At 42.5% G+C, this 20,065-nt stretch overlaps 1 protein-coding gene across 1 annotated transcript in view; it reads right to left on the bottom strand.

Moving 5' to 3' along the window:
* The window catches only part of Etf1 (eukaryotic translation termination factor 1), a 33,642-nt gene extending 13,592 nt beyond the window's left edge, over positions 1-20,050 (bottom strand). Inside the window, exons 1-2 of the mRNA XM_008834289.3 lie at positions 19,864-20,050; positions 19,599-19,702 (exon numbers count right to left, since the gene is read on the bottom strand). Of these exons, the coding sequence (XP_008832511.1) occupies positions 19,599-19,684 (86 nt within the window). The 5' untranslated portion in view covers positions 19,685-19,702; positions 19,864-20,050. The remainder of the gene's footprint in view (positions 1-19,598; positions 19,703-19,863) is intronic.
* Between the last annotated feature and the right edge of the window lie 15 nt (positions 20,051-20,065).

Below are 20,065 nucleotides of genomic sequence, written 5' to 3'. Positions count from 1 at the left end.
TGAGTTATACTCCTTAAAGGATGGAAATTATATTTCAATTAAAAACAAACACCCAATTCTTCAGCTGGGTAGCTCAGTTGGTAAGGTGCATGCCAAACACTCATGAAACCCTGGGTTAAATACACAACACTCCTGTAATTCAAGCACTGGGGAGTGATGGTTTACTTGAATCAGAAGTTCAAGTCATTCTTGGCTATACAATGAGCTCAAGGTCAGGCTAGTATTCATGAGACCCTGTCTCAAAACAAACAAAATGAAATAAAACAAAAAACCACTTCCATCAGCCCTACTATGAGAATATGTATTCATTTATATATAAATCTTTTTTCTATCAATATATATATATTTAAATATTATTTTTGTTTTATATGTTATGAGTACATTCCCTGCATGTATGTAAGCTCACCCATGTTGTGCAATGCCCATGGAAGTCAGTGGAGGGCATTGGATCCCCTGGAACTGGAGTTACCGACAGTTGTTGGCAACCAGGTGGGTGCTGGGAACCAAACCTGGACCCTCTGCAACTCTGCAAGTGCAGTCAGTGCTCTTAACCACTGAGCCATTTCTCCAACCCCTAAATAAAATCTTTAAGGTCTCTTAACCTGATACCTTATTCTAAAAAAGCCAAAGCATGTTTTTCTGAGAAATGTTAATCTGTATTTTCACTAAATTGAGGATAATTGGAATGTTAAGAAAACCAAATTGGGCAGGTGAGATGGCTCAGAGGTAAAGGTGCCTGCCTACCAGCATGACAACCTGAGTTCAATCCTTAGTGGAAGGGGAGAACCAATTCCTGCAAAGTTGTCCTGGAACTCGCTATGCAGACCAGGCTGGCCTTGATTTCACAGAGGTCTGCCTGCCCTTGCCTCCCTTAAAGGTGTCCACCACCATGCCTGGCACAAGTTGTCCTTTGATCTCCATACACAGGCACACAAAATAAAAATGTAACTTAAAAAATCCAAATCATTAATTTTATAGGGAGAACCAACAGCAACATGAACAGAATCAAATCTACAATCTACAACACATAGAAAAATTAAAAGTAGCCAGGAAGGTGGCATAAACCTGTAACCCTAACACTTCAGAGACAGAGGACGAGGATCTCCAGTTTGAGGACAGCTTAAGCCATACTATATGAAACCCCAACTCAAAAGAGACTGGCTTTGGGGATGGTGAGCTGAGACTCAGTGGATAAAGGCATCAATAGGTATCTGCTGCTAAGCCTGAGGACATAAATTCAATCCTTGGGATCCACTTGGTGGAAGCAAGTTGTCATCTGACTTCCACACATTCTCATGAGTACACACTCAGTACACATCAGTGTAAACTGAGGTAATTTACATATTGAAGGCATGGGTAGATATAAACCAAAACATGTTGCTAAGGAATGAGCCTGTAGGAAGGCTGCTTCCTGAGATCCTTATAGATCATGACAGGTAGGTACATGTGAACCTGAAAAATTGCCCAAGGAGCTGGCAAGAAGACTGCAGGCAAAGGTAGTTGCCAAGCCTGATAACTTGAATTTGATCCCTGTAACTCACATGGTAAAAGGACAGATTCCTGAAAGCTGTTCTCTGATCACACATGTGCTATAGTGCATACAAATGCACACATAAAAATAAATAAATAAATGTGACTGGGTGTGGTGGCGCACACATTTGGGAGGCAGAGGTAGGTAGATCTCTGTTGAGTTCAAGGCCAGCCTGGTCTACATAGTGAGTTCCAGCTGGGGCTGCAGGAAAACCCTGTCTCAAAAAGGCAATGCACTTTTGAACTTCAATGAAGCAGCTGTGATTATACACATAAGACTGGGCCCATCAATACCATCATGGAAACAAGAGGGGCTCATGGGACCTAACCCCTACTTTAAGGATTTGTATCTAGTTAACAGTTGATGGGGGAGAGACATTTTCTTCAGTAGCTTAACCACTTGGAAAGTACACACACACCTGAAAACCACCCTAACACATGCAAGCACGCAGGAGAGTGGGGCGGAGCATGGGTGCTAGTTTGTAAGAGGAAGAGGGATTAGCAGGAGGAGGGGGAAAGAAGACAAGAGAGGGTATAATGGAAAGTGAGTATGATTGAAATACATGTATATGTATGAAAATGTCATAATGAAACATTATATACAATTCCTATATGCTAATATAAAAGTTTAAAACATCAGCCCTTTTAAGGCTACAAAATTAAGTAATTGTTAATGTCATGGAAATGAGGACAAATTGAGAATACTGCCAGAAACGTCTAAGCTTTAATTACTGACCTTGCACGTTTTCATAGTAGCCTATTGTTAGCTGCCAAGTGGGTGCTGGGATTTGAACCCAGGTCTTCTGCAAGAACAACCAGTGTTCTTACCTGCTGAGCCATCTTTCCAGCCCCAGGTTAAGTTTATTTTTCAATTGGGGAGGAGAGGCTTTTGAGACAAGGTTTCCCTGTAGCCCCAGCTGGCCTGGAACTTGCTATGGAGACCAGGCTGCCTCTGCCTGGGATTAAAGGCATGTGCCACCATAGTTGGCAAGCTTATTTCTTTTTAATAACTTCTCATTATTATTGTGCATGTGAATATGTACGTGTGGGGGTACATGTGCTGTGTGTGTGGGTCAGAGAACAGCTTTGCTCAGTCAAGTTTTCTCCTTCTACCTTTACATGGGTTCAGGAGTCAAACTCAGTTTGCCAGGTTTTGAGCATCAAGTGCCTTTACCTGCTAAGTCATCTTGCTGGATGCCTCTAGGCAAGTAAAAGTTTAAATACTCTTTTCTGATGAGTAATTCTCAAGGGGTATATACCTTCACTTTAGGTATTCTCAGAATTTTTAGGGACTATGGGAATTCTTTCTTAAAGAGGCTCAATTCTAAAAGCTGTTAACATGCTCTGATTCACAGAATAGTTTCCTAGGGGATGGAATTGACAGAAAAGCAATGGACAGGTAATGGAATGAGAAGGGCCCAGCACTGGCAAAGGCTCAGAGCTGTGGAAAAGAAAATTAAAAACCCAAAGGATTGTACAATTTGAAGCCAAAGAGAACTGTGGGACAAACTAAGTGAACCTAAAATGCCTGAAGGCATACCTTAAAGTCAGATAATGATGTGGAGGGTAAAGCTACCTTAAGATAAGCAGCTGTTTACTTTCCATAGCAGACAGGTTAAGAAGATAAACATTCATTAAGCAACTGTGCTACAACAGTTGGGCAACCTTATACTCACATCCATGTAACATTCCATTGAACAAAGTAGTGAACACATCTAAGGATCTGATCTTGCTCTTAAGATTCCAGTGCTTCAAATGTTCTGAAGTATAGTTTGCCAGAATTCTTTGTTTGGGAGATTTCTACGAAGTTGCTAAATCTAAAACCCACTACTTGAAAGTTTAAGACTCTTATTCTTGAACTGGAGAGATGTCTCAGTGGGTAAGAACACCTGCTATACAAATTGAGGATAGACTTCGGATCCTGGAAGCTATGGGAGGCAGAGACAAGAGGATTATACCTCTCCCTGTCCCCAAACTCTGAATCTCAGGCATAAAAAACTCTTTTCCTAATTTCCATGTGTGATTCTATCTTGTAGCTGTAAAACCTTAAATTTTAGAACTCACCTTTATAAGACATCTGATTGGGGAAGGGAATGATTATTAAAAACATGGCTTAAGTGGGCATGGTGGTGCATGTCTGTATTCCAGCACTTCTGAGGCTGAGGTAGTAGTTCAGGCCAGCCTGGGATATATGGGGAGACAATGTATAAAAAAATAATGGCTTTCATTTAAAAAACTTAAAAGGCGGGGCCTGGTGGTTCACCTTTAATACCAGCACTCTGGAGGCAGAGGCAGACATATCACTGGGCCAGCTTAGTCTACCCATTTTAACACAAACAGATTAAAGTGTTTCTTTTTTGTTTCCAGGAAAGGTTCCAAACAAGATATACTCATTTACTCCCCAGGGAAGCTAATCAAAGTTGTTAGACCAGTTTGTGTAAACACCAAATAAAATAAAATCAAGGAAGTCGAACATTTCATGTTCACATACAATAAATACCTCTTAAAGAGAATGAGAAATAAAGTTCTTTGGGCTGGGGAGTGTATCTTATTGCTAGCATGTGTGAGTTCCAGGTCAGCCAGGGGTATACAGTAAGACCCTGTATTTTTTTTTTTTTTTTTTTTTTTTTTTGAGACAGGGTCTCCCTGTAGCCCCAGATGGCCTGAAACTCAAGCTGGGAGTGGTGGCACACAAATCTCTGTGAAATCAAGGCCAGCATGGTCTACATAGCAAGTTCCAGGCCAGCTGGGGCTACAGGGAGATTCTATCTCAAAAAAATTAAATAAACAACAACAGGGGATGGAGAGATGGCTCAGCAGTTAAGAGCAGAGGATTTGGAGGGCTTTGATTCCCAGTACCCACATGGCAGCTAACAACCATCCATAACTCCAGTTCCACTACTAATGTCCTTTTCTGGCCTCTGCAGGCATTGCACAACACAGGTGCTTACATACTTGCAGGCAAAACACTCATACACATAAAATAAAAATATAATGAAAAAAAAAAAAAAAAGCAATGAATATAAACCTGCAACCCTAGCACTTGGAAGGCTGATATAGGAAGAGTTCAGGCCAGCCTGGGCTACATTAACAAGACCTTGCCTGACCCCCTCCCCGCCCCAACATCCAATATTGGGGCTGGGGAGATGGCTCCGTCGAAAAGAGCTTGCTGTGACAGCATGAGGACCTGAGTTTGATACCCAGTACCCACATAAAAAGCTAGGTGTGACAGTGCATTCCTGTAAGCCCAGCAATTAAGAAAGCAGAGACTGAGGGATCTGTGGGGCTTTTTGTCCAGTCAGCCTAGCCAAGTTGGTAAGCTCCAGGTTCAGCAAGGGACCCTACCTCAAAAAATTAAGGTAGAGATGGATAGAGGAAGATACCAGACTGATTTTTGGTACACATGCCACACGCACACATGCGGAGGAAGAGGACAAGGAAGGCAAAAGTCAGCAGCACACGCCTCTAGTCCCAGCATTTAGGAGGCAGAGCCGAGGACTGCCACAATTTTGAAGCCAGTTGGACTACAAAGTAAGACCTTGGTTCAAAACATCAAAAAAAGCCAGTGAGATGGTTCAGTAGGTAAAGACATTTGCTGTCAAGCCTGATAACCTGAGTCCAACCCTTGGAACCCAAGTGGAACAACTTTTCCTGCAATTTCAAGTTCCTCTGACTTCCTCATGAGGGCTCAACTACAATAATAAGTAAGGGGCTGGAGAGATGGCCCAGCAGTTAGGAGCAATGGCTGCTCTTGCAGAAGACCCAGGTTCAGTTTCCAGCACCCACACAGTAGTTAACAACCACCCATAACTCCAGTTCCAGGGGATCCAAAATCCTCTTATGGCATTCATGAGCAGTACATGACACAGGTGGCACTTACGCCAGGTTCATAAAATAAAAATAAAATGTAATCAAAGATTTTTAAAAAGCCAGTGAATCATGAAGTATTAACAATGACTCATTCAGGTCTTAAAAACTCAGACTTAAGGACAAGATACAATATATAACAATGATTGACACAAAGCCCAAGGCCCTCTGCTCTCAGATTTTGCTTCTTATTCTCATTCAAAGAAATTTTCATCAATGCTTTACCCAGAGAATTAGCTTCTGGGAAATACAAAGAGGTATTTGCAAATTAACTAACTACAGAATAAATATAAAGGAGGCAAAATTTAAAAAACTAAAACAGAACTCAGAAAGAAAAGAGTATCTAATCAGCTAGCAGCTGTCCCTTTCTTTACCCTCAAGAGCAAAATTTCTCTACCTAGGTCAGTTATTCACCCAAGGATTCCCTCCTTGAGCACTGTAGATAGGAAAACATTCCTATGACTACCTTATCTGAGAGATCTCTACAAAGAAAAAAAAAAATTGAAGGCAATCAGCAAATTCTGGTTAACTGGATGGAAGTGTTTGATCAGTTTTAGGTAAACTTTTATATATAAGCCAAAAGAATGATGGGCAAACAAATTCAGGCACCCTTTGACTAGCAAAAGTTTCACCAATGCTGATGGACACTTTGGAAAAAAATGTGGTTCCCACAAGTTACACCACTGACTAGTTTGTATCAGAACCCCACATCTCTGAAGAGCTTTCTATAAAAGCAAAATACGAGGATGGTGGAGATTTTAAGGCAATTTCAATTTTCAAATGTAGGCGATTCTAATGCAGAACAAGAACTGACAAATTATTATGTCCAGACCAGGCATGGTGGCATATATCTGCCATCTAGCACTCAGAAGGCAGAAATAGAACTGTCAAGCTGGAGGCTAGCAAGTTCCAGACCCCCATCTCCAAAATCAAGCAATCACTGCCTAGGCTCACTTTATGAACCTCCAAGCAGGGTACTATCTTAGTCAGTTAAAGGCAAGTGCCTCCATAGCACCAGCCCAAATTAGAGAACAAGAAAGAATCCAGAGAGCCCATCTACTGTACTTACCTTATGTTAGGTCCCAAAATGCATCGGAAATTAATCCCCAACAGTACTCGGAGGTACAACACAATGCAACCTGCCTGAAGATAGCCTAGATCACATGAAACTCTCTCAGACAGAACCCACCCAGGGGCAGCAGAACTTCTTTGGGGACGGCACAGTGAGAGAAGCACTTGCCACACAAGCCTGATAAACTCGAGTTTAATTCCTGGAACCCACATAAAGGTGGAAGAGAAACAATGTTGTGTGCATTGCATCACACACTAACACTCAAACACAAACACACATCCACATGCACTCTAACGATAATAAAAATGTAAGAAAAACTAGAACAAAGACAAATTGTAGGTGTGGTCTTTCCACTATGTGAAGAACAGTACACCTCCCTGAAGGATGTAGCATTTAAAGCATTATCTTGGGGGCCCTTCCCAGACACACTGAAACTAACAAGTCACTATTCGCCTGCACCTGAAGTATTCTGCTTTAGCAGAACAGACTATGCTATCCTACTTAACACATAACCACACCAACTGAGAGATGCCTCACTTTTACTAGCCAGAATACCCACACCCCATCAACTGTTCTGCTATACAGGTCTTCAATGCTAAAAAATAGAACTACTTTCAGGATTAAACTAGCAACAGTTTAGAGACTACTTCCTAAAGGCCCAAATTGGGATTCTGAGTACTCAAGAAACTTTTGATACAATGTTCGATAGTTGGGTGTTCCCAGGATGTGGACCACCCGTTTTTATCATCTCTTTCAAGTCCACACCTATTCCTGTCTTACAAAACTCAACCTCAGCTATATTATTTCTGGGAAAGATGCTAAACTAATAGCATCATATGGCTCACCCCCTCCAATTTCTATTCCATTTCCAACTATCTTTATTTCACTCACAGTAGGCTATTTTTCCTTCTTTTCCTACACATACGAAACTGTTTCAATTTATAAACTGGGCAGATTAAAGTGAGGCCCCGAGTTCAAATTCCTACAACCAACACAGAGCCAGGTGTAGCAGCCATCTATAATCCTAGTGCTCCTACAGCAAGATGGGAATTAGAGACAGGAGAAATCCCTGGAGGCTTGTGGGTTAGCTACCCTAGTGTATGCCCTGGAAATCTATAAGAAACCCTGTCTCAAACAAGGTGGAAGACAAGGACCAACAAACCAAGTCCTCTGACCTTCACATGCAAGCTGTGGCATGTCCACTGTCCCCCTCCCCACCCAAACAAAACAATAAACCAAGGTAACGTTTATGACACAGGTTAGAATCAAGCACAGGTTTTAGAATCATATTCATACAGGCAGGTTCTGGTCCTAGTCTGCCATTAGGCTGACCTGAAGCAAATTACATAAAAACCTTGTGGACTTCACAAGGTCCGGAAGACTCTCTAAGATAACATATGTCAAACAGATACAGCCTGAAGAGCAGAGTGTGACGCTAAATGGCAACCAGATGGAGCTCCAGCTCGTGTGTATGTGTTTTTGTGGACAAATCCTCAATACATAGCACTGACAGTCCTAGAATTCAGCTGGTCAAGAGCTTAACTAGTACACACAAGGCTCTGGGTTTGATCCCCAGCACCCCATAAACCAGGTGCAACATCGGGAAGATCAGTAGTCTGAGGCCAGCCTGGGACATCAGAGACCTGACTTAAAATAAAAAAGGCTTGCCAGAAGTGGTGTACAGGGGGTGGTATATGTCTTTAATCCCAGCACTCAGGAGGCAGAGGCAGGTGGATCTGTGTGAGTTGAAGGCCAGCTTGGTCTACACACTGAGTTCCAGGCCAGCTGGGGATACAGGGAGACCCTGTTTCAAAAAGATTAAAAAAAAAAAAAAAAAAAAAAAAGGCTGTGCGTCATGCAAGATGGATCAGAGGTTAGGTTAAAGGCATTTGATCTGAGTTCAATCCCTGGAACCTACATAGAGGAAGGAAAGAACTGACTCTGGCAAGGCATTCTCCACCCCTCACCCCAATAAAGTGTTTTAACCAGAAATTGGTTTGACATTAGAATCAATTGATACTACTACCAGAAGCGAGCAATAGCAAGAGCTGAACTTACTAAACAAACATTAACACATAGTTAATGTGTTAAAGCCATCTTTACTAAAAGAATATCACAAAACTACCTAGTGGAATATTCCATCAGGAAGCTGCAGAAACTGGAAAATTTTTCCAGTCTTCTCACAATAGTATACCAGGCTAGAGTAACCGCCACCAGGGTAGGCAACTTGTCATCAGCGCTCTCAACAGGAACCTACCAATGAGAAAATTCTTTTTCTTTGACATGTATGAGTGTACTTTTTAAAATAAAGAGAAAGCCATAACCCTCTTGTTCATATACAAGGATGCTTCTAGGGAGGGATCTAGTAACAAGTTACTTCCTGACTCAACACTCATGAAGAACAAACATGCTCTATATACCCAAGTTCTTTCTAAGGTAGACATGAAAGCAACACATCTGTTTTCCTTTTATCTTTGCTCTTGGGTCTTAGTGCACCTGCTCCCTCTAGAAAATTACAAATCTCCCTAGGCAAGTCATTCAGAAACAAATGGAGATGCTTCTATTTAGCAAAAGAAACAATGAACAAGGTAGTATAGAATAGGATCATAGCTTTGAAATTAGAAAAGTGGGCACAGAAACTGACACTGCCCCTAAACTAGGCTGATTAAACTCCGGGGCTGGAGAGATGGCTCAGTGGTTAAGAGCACTGGCTGTTTTTGCAGAAGTCTCGAGTTCAAATCCCAGCACCCACATGGCAGCTAACTACCACCCATAACTCCAGTTCCAGGGGATCCAACATGTTTTGTCCTCCTCAGGGACTGCACAATAGGGGTGCACTTAATATGTGCAAGGAATAAATGAATACACATAACATAAAAATAAAAATGTAAACAACAAACTCAGAGTTTCAAATTTCATCTGCGAAATGTGGCATTGATAGCTTTCATACATCTGTTATGAAGAGTTGTAACTGTAGGCTACTATTGCCAGGCATGGTGGTGCACTCCGCACTCCTTTAGTCCCGGCACTTGGGAGGCAGAGGCAGGTGGATTTCTATGAGTTCAAGACTAGCCTGGTCCACATAGTGAGTTCTAGGTCAGCTGGCGCTACAGGAAGATCAAGTCTCAAAAAAGACACACACACACACACACACACAAGTACACTACTTACCTTTGGAAAACCACTGGATTTTTTTGTTGTTGGAAAACTAGTTCTAACTGATTTACAAAATATCAGGCCTGGAGATATAGCTCAGTGTGTATGCTTGGCATGAACAAGACTCAGTTCAAGCCCCAGCACAATTATAGATGAGGTGTCACATATATAGACTGTCTTCAGAATCTACCAGAAAATACTCCAAAAAATAGTTCAAAACTTCAGCAAAAAGCTAAAATCATCAGAAACATTAATTTGGGGATCAAAATTAAGTACATTTTCATTTCCTGCAAACTGAACTTTACTTATGGTGGAAGGTAAACAGGCTGGACTGTCACATTCTGTGATGCCAACTTTACCAACTAGGAATACATGCTCTGGTTCTACTTCAATATTCTGTGAGGTCAGCATTAACCACTGGCAAACACCAAGCATTTGTGTTAATTGTAGGCTACTTTGCTCTTAATAATGAACTGGGGAGGTGGGCGCGGGGGTGCTGAATATGTAGCTCAGCAGCAGAGCATTTGTCTAGCATTCAAGAGGCCCTAAGTTCAATTTCCAACACAACAGGAAAAAAGAAAAGAGAAATTAGGGGTCAAGGGTATAGCTCAGTGGTATAACTCGTTTAATTCCAGAGACAAAACAGGAATGAATCTCACTAGGTATGGTGGTGTGCACTTAAAATCCTAGCACTGGGAAGTGGAAACAGGAGGCCAAGTTTGAGAGATTTTATTTCAAAAATAAATAATACCCCCTCCAATTTCAAAATTGCAGTCACAGCTTTGATACTGTTATCAGTCACATAATACCCAAACCAACCTTTCTTTTCTGCAGTGCTTTGCACACAGTAGGCAAACACAAATTAACTTACCTTCCTTCTTTTCTGACTTATTAGTTTTTATGTATATGAGTGTTATGCTTACACGTGTGAAAGTGCACCCAGTGTCGCGCAGTGCCCTCAGAGGACATAAGAGGGGACTGGCTCCCCTGGAACTGGAGTTATGGATGGGTGTTAGCTGCCATAATAAATAAAATAAAAATCTAAACTACGAACTCTTTCATGTGAGTGCTGGGATATGGACAAGGGTCTTCTGCAAGAATAACCAGTGCTCTTAACTGAGCCATTTCTCCAGCCATGGTCTTTCCTTTCTTTGAGACACAGTCTGATAGCTCAGGCTGGCTTTGAACTTCTGTCTTCCTGCTTTAGCCTCCCCATTGCTGGGATTACAGGTGCTTGATTACCGCTGGCTTGCCAAGTAACATTTAATATTTTTTAGCACTGTCTTGTTTCATAATTTTTGTCTAAATACTTATATAATTTTTCTTTTTGTACAATATCCAATACCAAGCCGGGTGTGGTGGTACACACCTGTAGTCCCAGCACTTGGGAGGTAGAAGCAGGTGGATCTCTGTGAATTCAAGGCCAACCTGGTGTACATATTGAGTGCCAGGCCTGCTGGGGCTACAGGGAGACCCTGTTTCAAAAAGACCAAAAAAACAATATCCAGTACCTTCTTCAAGACCCTAATTAAATAGAGCTTGGGGCTTACCCTGTATTCACAGAACTCAGGAATCTAAGGTAGGAGGATTGCCATGAGCTCAAGGTCAGCCTGGGCTATAGTGTGAGACTATGTCTCAAAAACAAAACAAAATCCCCAAACAAACAAACCCTAATAATCTGCCTGCATTAACCCCCCTCAACATATACTGTCAGTCTAGCTCCTTACACCACATGGGTTCTAGAGGTAGAACTCAGGTCATCAAGTTTGGTGGCAAGCACCTTTACCCACTGAATCATCTAGCTGGCTCCCGCAATTTCTTTTTATTACATGTAGTTTTCTCAAAATATTTACTGCCCAACTCATAACAGATGCATGATGAAGCTTCTTACTTGGTTAATTGTAAAAATGCATTTATGGATTTAACTTTTAAAAAATATTTTATTTATTATTTTATGTGTACAAGTGTATTGCCTGCATGTATGTGAGTGCACCCATTGTGCAATGCTGCAGAGGTCAGAAGAGGGCTTTGGATTCCCCTGGAACTGGAGTTAAGAACGGTTTGTAACTGCCATGTGGGTGCTGGGAATCGAACCCAGGTCCTCTGCAAGAGCAGTCACTGCTCTTAACCGCTGAGCCATCTCTCCAGCCCCATGGATTTAATTTTTGTTCTGTGAAGAATATTTTAACTTGAAGGTCACAGACATGACAGGATGGAAGCTAGGGCACAGCTTACTGGTCAAATGCTTGCCAAGCATGGTCCAGGTACTGGCACTGATCCCCAGTTCCATAAGAACAAACTAAAAGACACAGTAGGAAAAAGACAGTCATTTACTTTGACTAGGATGATGTTCCTATAGAAGATTTTTGGAAGATCAAACGAGATGTGAAAACAGAAGACTACAGTCCTAGCCAGGTGTTTGCTTGCAGGTACAGCTACTTAGAAGGCTGAAATGGGATGATCACTTAAGTTCACAAGTTCAAAACTACCCTAGAACTGGAGAGATGGCTCAGTAGTTAAGAGCACTGGCAGCTCTCTCAGAGGACACAGATTTGGTTCCCAGCAACCCCTATGGTGGCTTAACAACAGTCCTTAACTCCAGTTCCAGGGGATCTGATGCCCTCTTCTGGCCTCCATGGGCACTGCACACTATGGATGCACTTACATGCTGGTAAAACACTCATACACATAAAAATAAATCTAAAAAACTAGCCTAGTCAACATGAGAGGGAACCCTTTCTTCCAAAACCCCCCAAACATCAGAGATAAAAGCAAAGTTAATCCAGAGCAGAAGCTAAATCATCAAGCAAGTATTAAAATATCAGTAGTAGATGCCCATAATCCTGGAACTTGGGAGGTTAAGGCAGGATTGCCAAGAGTTCAAGGTTGATCTGGACTACAAAGCAAAACCCTGTCTCAAAACACCAACAAGTACTGGTCTAATAGCCCCAGGATCCTTTGAACCTAGCAGGAAGGGCTGCAACAAGAATAAGACTGTAGCCAAAGGTTCAGTGTGTCAAGTGGCAGTCCTGTTATCAGAAGCAGCTTCACCATGTTCTCAGTTCTTGTGAGAAGTCATACATACCCCTTCCTAAGACAGCAAGCTGCTGAAGAATGAAAACACACCTAAAGAATGTATCCTAGAAGGTTCTATTCTAAGATCCCTGGAGAATATGCTGTCCACATTATCAATTGGACAGATCCAGTAATGGGCAGACAGAATCTTCCTACCCACTCTTAACCATTAAACCCTGCTACAAAGCTAATTTGAGATTTTTTCACAACCAAGTTCTTCCCAGAGCAGGAGACCAACATGCCAAGCACACCCTCAACCCCAAAGTTCAAAGAAAAAGAGCCCTTTTTATAAAAAGAATCAAACTGGTATGAGGTGGGGCTAGGGAGAGGATGAGACAAACCTGTAACTTATATCACACGCTGCCTCATATGGTATTCTAATTATGTACTTTTGCTTACCTAGGAGTGTGTCCAGAGAGCCTTCCTTCCCTGGAAGGATGAGTATATCTCCTATTACAATGAGAAGTCTGTCAAGACCTGAAATTCAAAGACTGATTGTTCATTAGATCCACAGTACATAGAGCAGTTGGCCAGAATACTACAGCTATCAGGACTAATTCTGAATTAAAACTCTTGGACAGAATGGAGGAATACCACTACATTCTATTTCAGATGCTCTTATCACCCCTTTTCCTCCTTTGTGTATATGTGTGTATACATGTTTTTGAGTGTGCAGGTTTGTGTGCCATGTGCACACAGAAGTCAGAGATTAATAATGGTGACTTTCTTAATTGCTCTCCACTTTATTTTTTCAGGGCAGGGTCCCATGTAGCTCAAGGCTGGCTCTGACATGACTATGTAGCCAAGAATGACTATGAAATTCCCATTCTCCTGCCTCTACCACCAAATACTGGGATTACAGGTATGCACCACTACACCAGATAACTATATGGTGCTGGGAGTGAACCCAGAAGGTCATGCATGCTAGGTAAGCACTCTACCAACTGAGCTACATCCCTAGCCCCCACCTTATTTGTTGAGACAGGGTCCCTTGCTGAACCTGGACCTAGATCTTCTGATCAGTAAGCCCCAGGGATCCTCCTATACCTGACTTTCCAGTGCTATCCACTAAGTCGACATTATTAACCTCTGAATGCACAAGCACACAGACCTGTACACACAAAAACATGCATACGCACATATACATAAAGGAGGAAAGGGGGTGATAAGAGCATCTGAAATAAGATGTAGACGTATGGGGGAGTGCCATAACACCCAGTTTTTTATGTGGGTGGGTGCTGGGGATCTGAGCTTTACCAACTAAGTAATCTCCCACCCCCAGAGTTTTTTCTTTCTTCCAGGGCTGATAAATTGAAGTTTGGGCCCTGTGTACACTAGGCAAGTCCTCTGCCACTGAGTTATAGTCTAGCCCTCATCTCCCTTCTCTCACCATTCAGATCTGTTAGTAAACTTGCACCCTGACCTCTTAGTAATACCCCATTAGGACATTTTTATTTTGGGGTGGTAGTGGGATTGAACCCAGACCTTGAACATGCTAGGCAAGCACAGTACCACTAAATGACACTTTGAGACAGGATGTCACTCAGTTATCCAGGCAGACTTTGAACTTACAACTTCCTGCTTCAGCTTCCTGGGTAGTTAAAATTACAGTCCTGTGTCACCAGGCCTGGGATCAGTGTTTGTGTATACAATAGGAAAGCACTAATATTTGCAGCTAGGCACAGTGGCACATGCCACAATGTAATCCTAGCACTCCAAATACAGGAAGATGGCAATAAACTTGGGCTACGGCGTAAGACTCTGTATAAACCCCCACTGCACCAAATGTTATCACCCAGCAATCCAAGATTACCATTTACAGCTGCTGCATGGAAACCAAAGCTTAGAACAATAACTTGTCATAGGCCAAACAGGTCTCTGATGTATTTTTAATGCTCGTTTTTTTTCTCATGAAATGTAAAAATACTACTTCCTGACCCTTCTCTCATGTGTCTTTTTTTTTTTTTGGTCTTTTTGAGACAGGGTCTCCCTGTAGCTCCAGCTGGCCTGCAACTATGTAGGCCAGGCTGGCCTTGAACTCACAGAGATCCGCCTGCCTCTGCCTCCCAAGTGCTGGGATTAAAGGTGTGCGCCACCACGCCCGGCTCTCATGTGTTTTTAAGATCTGAGATGAGGTGTTGTGTGCAATACCCATGACAACAGGATGAATAATTTTTTCACAGCCTCAATCTTTAATGGTTTAAGTAGCTTATGAAAGACCTTGAGGATAGCCTAAGTCTGACACAAGCCAGGCTACACAGTGAGATTCTGTCTTACCCAAAAAAGATTGAGGGTTGAAGATGTGGCTTAGTGACAGAGTGCTTGCCTAGAATGCACACAGCCCTAGTTTTAATCCCTAGAAGTAAAACCAATACCTTTAAAAATGGTTTGGAATGTTCACCCAGTGGTAAAAGTGCTTATTTGCAACCCTGGGTTCAACCTCCAATACTTGTCCCTCACAAATATACATTTGCAAATACATACAGTATGCAAAATAGGAAGGGAAGAAGGAAGAGGGAAAGAATGTCTGGTTATCCATAAGGTATTGCTTTAAGAACTTCCTTTTGTTTGGAGTGCTGACAACCATATCCAACAGGCTTACAACTGTACCACTAAGTTAGATCTCCAGCCCAAGGTCACACTTGAGTCATAAACTCCCCTCTCCAAGAGTATTGAGAGGCAGACCTTTCTATGAGTCTGAGGCCAGCTAGAGCTACAGAGTAAGACCCTGTAGCTTAAGAACAAAACAAAATCTCCAGGACATACTTTATTCTATTCTTATTTGAGAAGCCTATACCCAAGTTCTCGGGCATGTCTTGTGTTTAATCCTGTATTAAAGTATCTTCATTAAACCTCAATTTAGCTCCATTAAAAAAAAAAACTGAGAAATAAAGAAAACAACCTGAAATTTACTGGTTTGAGCATTCCCCCCCCTTTTTTTTTTTGAGGGGTGGGTGGGTATAGGATGGTCTCTTGTAGCCAACTGACCTCAAAATCTTGAGAATATTCCTTTAACAGTTAGGTGACACACCTGTAATACCAGCACTTGGGAATAGAGGCAGAAAGATCAAGAGTTCAAGGCCAGTCTGGGACACATGAGATTTTGTTTCAAAAAAGAATGGGCTAGAGAGGTGGCTCAGTGGTTAAAAGCACAGTTGCTCTTCTAGAGGACCTGAGTTCAACTCCTAGCAACTACAGTAGATAGCTCATAATGGCCTTTTAACCTCAGCGTCTGGGGGTTTTGACACCTTTGGCCTCAGAAAGCAACTGCACTCACTCATACACATAATAAGCCAACTCTAGAGAATATACTAAAAGTAATCATAAACTATCATCAACTTTAGATGAGGCTTATGCATAGGAAAACAAGTGGCTTATTATCTTACTAGCACATATAGCCAAATGCTCAACCTCACTTATGTGAAAACAAAATAGGCACGTTCCACTTAAAAAAATCTTGTTATAAAACAGAATGCTAGCAGGTCCCCCATTTTAGTAATCCCACAACTGTAAGGCTCAGATTAAACTGACTAAATTGTCTTGCACATTTTAGAAAATACAGTATACCCAACATAGCACATAGTCGAGTCCTGACTCTTGTTACATTTTTACTGACACTCAAGATAGCAGGTTATCTAAGCTCTCAGCATGTTATATATTAAATTGTGACAATACTTACTGCTGTGAATACTAAATGACGTAATTATTTTGAAGAGTCTGTAACATACTAATGCTCAATAAATTATTTTGTGTAGCCGCCTAATTCTGTTTTAATGCATTTTACTAGTAAGCCCTAGAATCTATATAAAGGTGGAAGAGAAAACTGACTCCACAAAGTTGTCCTTTGAATGCCACATATGGGCCACACATCCCCATCCTTTATTCTCATGACCAGAATTCTATATTGCTAGTAGTTCCTATTCATTTTCAAAACAATTCTAGTTACCCACCACTGTTTTATTATTTTGTGCTAACCACACTTTGACCACAAACTTCAGTTTTCTCCAGAAATTCACATGTTGCATCCTAAACATCAGCACACAGGGATTCATTTTGTCATTCAATATGTCTTTAAAGCTTAACACCGGGCATGGTGGTGCATGCCTTTAGTCCCAGTACTGGGGAGGCAGAGGCAGGCAGATCTCTGAGTTTGAGGCCAGCCTGGTCTACATAGTGAGTTCCAGGCCAGCCAGGGCTATGTTGCAAGATCCTGTCTCAAAAAACCAACTTTAATATTAATTAGATATAGTGGTTCATTCCTGTAACCCCAGCACTTGGGAGAAGGAGACAGGAGGATCAAGAAGTCAAGGCCAGCTTCAGGTAGTCTCATAGTGAACTTCAGACCATTAAAACAAACAAACAAACAAACAAACAAACCCAAACATCCCAAATTTAGAATCAGACAAAGTATTTCTGTTGCATATCATGAAAATCTAAAAGTTTAACAAAACTCAACAATGAAAATTAAGCCCTGCCATTTTCCAAAAGAAAGTGATATGCACCAAAACATTTCTGAGCCATATACAATAAACTTTTAGTCCCTGATCCGCACCAGAGGTGAACATGACTTTAAATTTTCATGGGTTCAAGATGCAACCAAATCCTGGCTAAAAGTAAAATAGGTCAAGATTATTAACCACACTGTTGTTTAGAGGAAGTGCTGTTTCAGACAGCTTAATCCTGTCTGAGATGTTCATTCTCCATCTCTTGTAAGACAAGTTGTGCCCTAGTAACCTCATTGTTTAGCATGCCTCAAAATTTACCCAACTTTTCTAAGCAAAAAAGTAATGTCTCCAAAAGCTTTCAAACTTCCAAGTGGTTAGGAAATATGGCTAGGAACATTGTTTCCTTTATCAATCAGGAGAAAGAACTGTATCTATCTGTTATGCAATATTATCTTCAATGTTACTTGACTTAGACAATTATAATAAATTTATATTTAAACTGCTTCAGAGAATAACATATATTCAAATTCTAATATGTGAACCTGCCTCTAAAAGCACCAAGAGAACAAACTTACAGCTTCACACCCAACTTTAAACACTGTAAGAACAGCAATCTAAAAAAAATCAATACCCAAAAGAAAGCTTCAACTAACACCACTGAAGATATCCTAGTGAAACAAAAAGTGGCTAATTCTTGGCATCATAATGGATCATGACCTACACTACCATTCCCATATAGCACTTTTACATTTGAATAATAATTTATCACTCTTATCACCTGGTACAAGTTCTTATAAGTAAGTCTTTACATTTTATTAAAAGCAAAGAAAAAAACCCTAAGAATAAAAAAAACTAACATCCGCTCAGCGTGGTGGCGCATGGCTTTAATCCCAGCACTTGGGAGGCAGAGGCAGGCGGATCTCTGTGAGTTCAAGGCCAGCCTGGTCTACATAGTGAGTTCCAGGACAGCTGGGGCTACAGGGAGACCCTGTCTCAAAAAGACCAACCCCCCCCCAAAAAAACAAAAAACTAACATCTATCTTCAACTCACCTTTCTCCAATACACCAAAGGAATGAGCAAAACACCAATTAGGGCTAAACTCTCAGACGTGTAAACAAACAGAACTGTTTCTGATTTAAGAACAAAACACCATAGCACAACCACCCTGCTAACACAGACTTTAGTAGAATCAAGCCTAACCCATTTCAAAAAGTTACAAGGAGCTTAGAGCCAAAGCGGTCACCATACACCTGGAAATCTACCTATCAGTGACAACATTGGGCCCAAACCAAAATGTCTAATTTTTGTGTTCAACTTTCCACATGGCATGGGAGAAAGCCACTCTGTTGTTCTAAGAATGCTCTAGCACACAAAATATGTAATGTTCTAGCTTTTCTGGGGGGGGGGACACTCGGGTAAGTAAAAAGTTTCTCTGACTGAGACAGCAACAAAATAAAGCAATAAATTGAAGAAACAAGAATGACTCTGGCACACTTTCCTAACACGAGCTGTGAACACACAAAATCAACACACATGGCTAGTTTGAATCTGGCTTATTCGTCCAAGAATGGACATACCTACAATTTTTTTTATCAAAACTTACAAGAGGAGACTGAAAGCTCACTTAAAAGTCAGTTCTGAACAAGCATTAGCAGCCTATGAAGCACCTTTACAGTGACAAACCAAGAAGTTCCACAGAGGTCAAGAGGATCTCTATTGTTATGGCACATTATCAAACAGCCCCATTAGCCAGATTTCTCTTGAATATGCACATACAGATTTGTGAACCCAAACCACCACCACCACCCCCATCCCGCACACGCTGGCATTTTCGGTTTATAGGCGGGTCTTAGAACAGCTAAAACCGGGAAGCTCCGGGTAATCAGACAACTTGGGAGAACTCATCTTGGGAGAGGTGTAAGATCTAGAGAAATAAAGGGGAGCCAGGAAGAGGATCACATCTCCTCTCCACCCCATCAAAACTTCACCCACTCGGGACTTACAAGTCCAAGAGGGGGAGGCCATTTTTAATGAGGCCTGGCTGAAGAACATTAAAGGAGAGGAAATCAGGAAAGGGCGTTCATAAAGGAACGCCGAGTACTTTCCCCTAAAAGCACCCAAGTCGGGTGGCAGTACCAGGAGCCCGAAAAGTGACGAGCTGGATTTAAAGGCCTGAGGAAGGTAATAAAAGTAGCGGTGGCTTTATCGGGAGTGGGGGCCAAGTGGTCTGGGCCGGGGGAGCAAGCCCTTTACCCCCAAGAGGGGGAAGGACCCTTTCCTCTGGCCAGCCGAGCCAACGATCGCCCTCGAATCTGAGGCTACTACCCAGAGGTCCAGAAGGCGGGAGTTGGCTAGCGCCCGGTTCTCCTCATCCGGCCATGCGGCACGGGGGCGGCCATCCTGAGGGCTCTGGGGTCCAAGAAGGCACTAGGGGTCCGGACGCGGCGCTCACCCGCGGGCCGCCTCCAAGCTCTTAATGAGCTTCTTGATCTTCCAGATCTCCACGTTCCTATCGGCAGCACTGGGGTCGTCCGCCATCTTCTCGCCTCCTCCTCCCTAGAGCGGCCCGGCGGGGCCCGGAGACACCAAGACCACAGAGTTAGCGCCGCCGCTGGGGCAGAGCGGCCCCCTTCTTCGCCACCCCCCGAGAGGCCCTCCTCTCCCTGCCCCGAGCGGCCCGCCGCGTCGGTCGCCGGCCTTTCCTACGCCGGCTTTACCTAAGGGCCCAGTCCTGGGCGGTAGCGGCTGCTCCTCCCCGGCGGCGGCTCCGCGGCGGCGGCGGCTCTGACGTAGGACACCGGCTCCCTCTCTCCAGGCAGCTGCATGTGTTGCAATCCGCTCACATGGGGACTCTGATCTCACTTCCTCCGCCAGGGGCGGAGTGGAAGACCACGGACGGAAGGGAGGGGGCAGGTGCGG

This window comes from Nannospalax galili, unplaced genomic scaffold (assembly GCF_000622305.1).
Source record: "Nannospalax galili isolate Female #2095 unplaced genomic scaffold, S.galili_v1.0 scaffold856, whole genome shotgun sequence".
In the NCBI taxonomy this organism is placed as follows: domain Eukaryota; kingdom Metazoa; phylum Chordata; class Mammalia; order Rodentia; family Spalacidae; genus Nannospalax; species Nannospalax galili.
The sequence above is the reverse complement of the archived record's forward strand: the minus strand, read 5'-3'. Positions and strand labels throughout refer to the sequence as shown.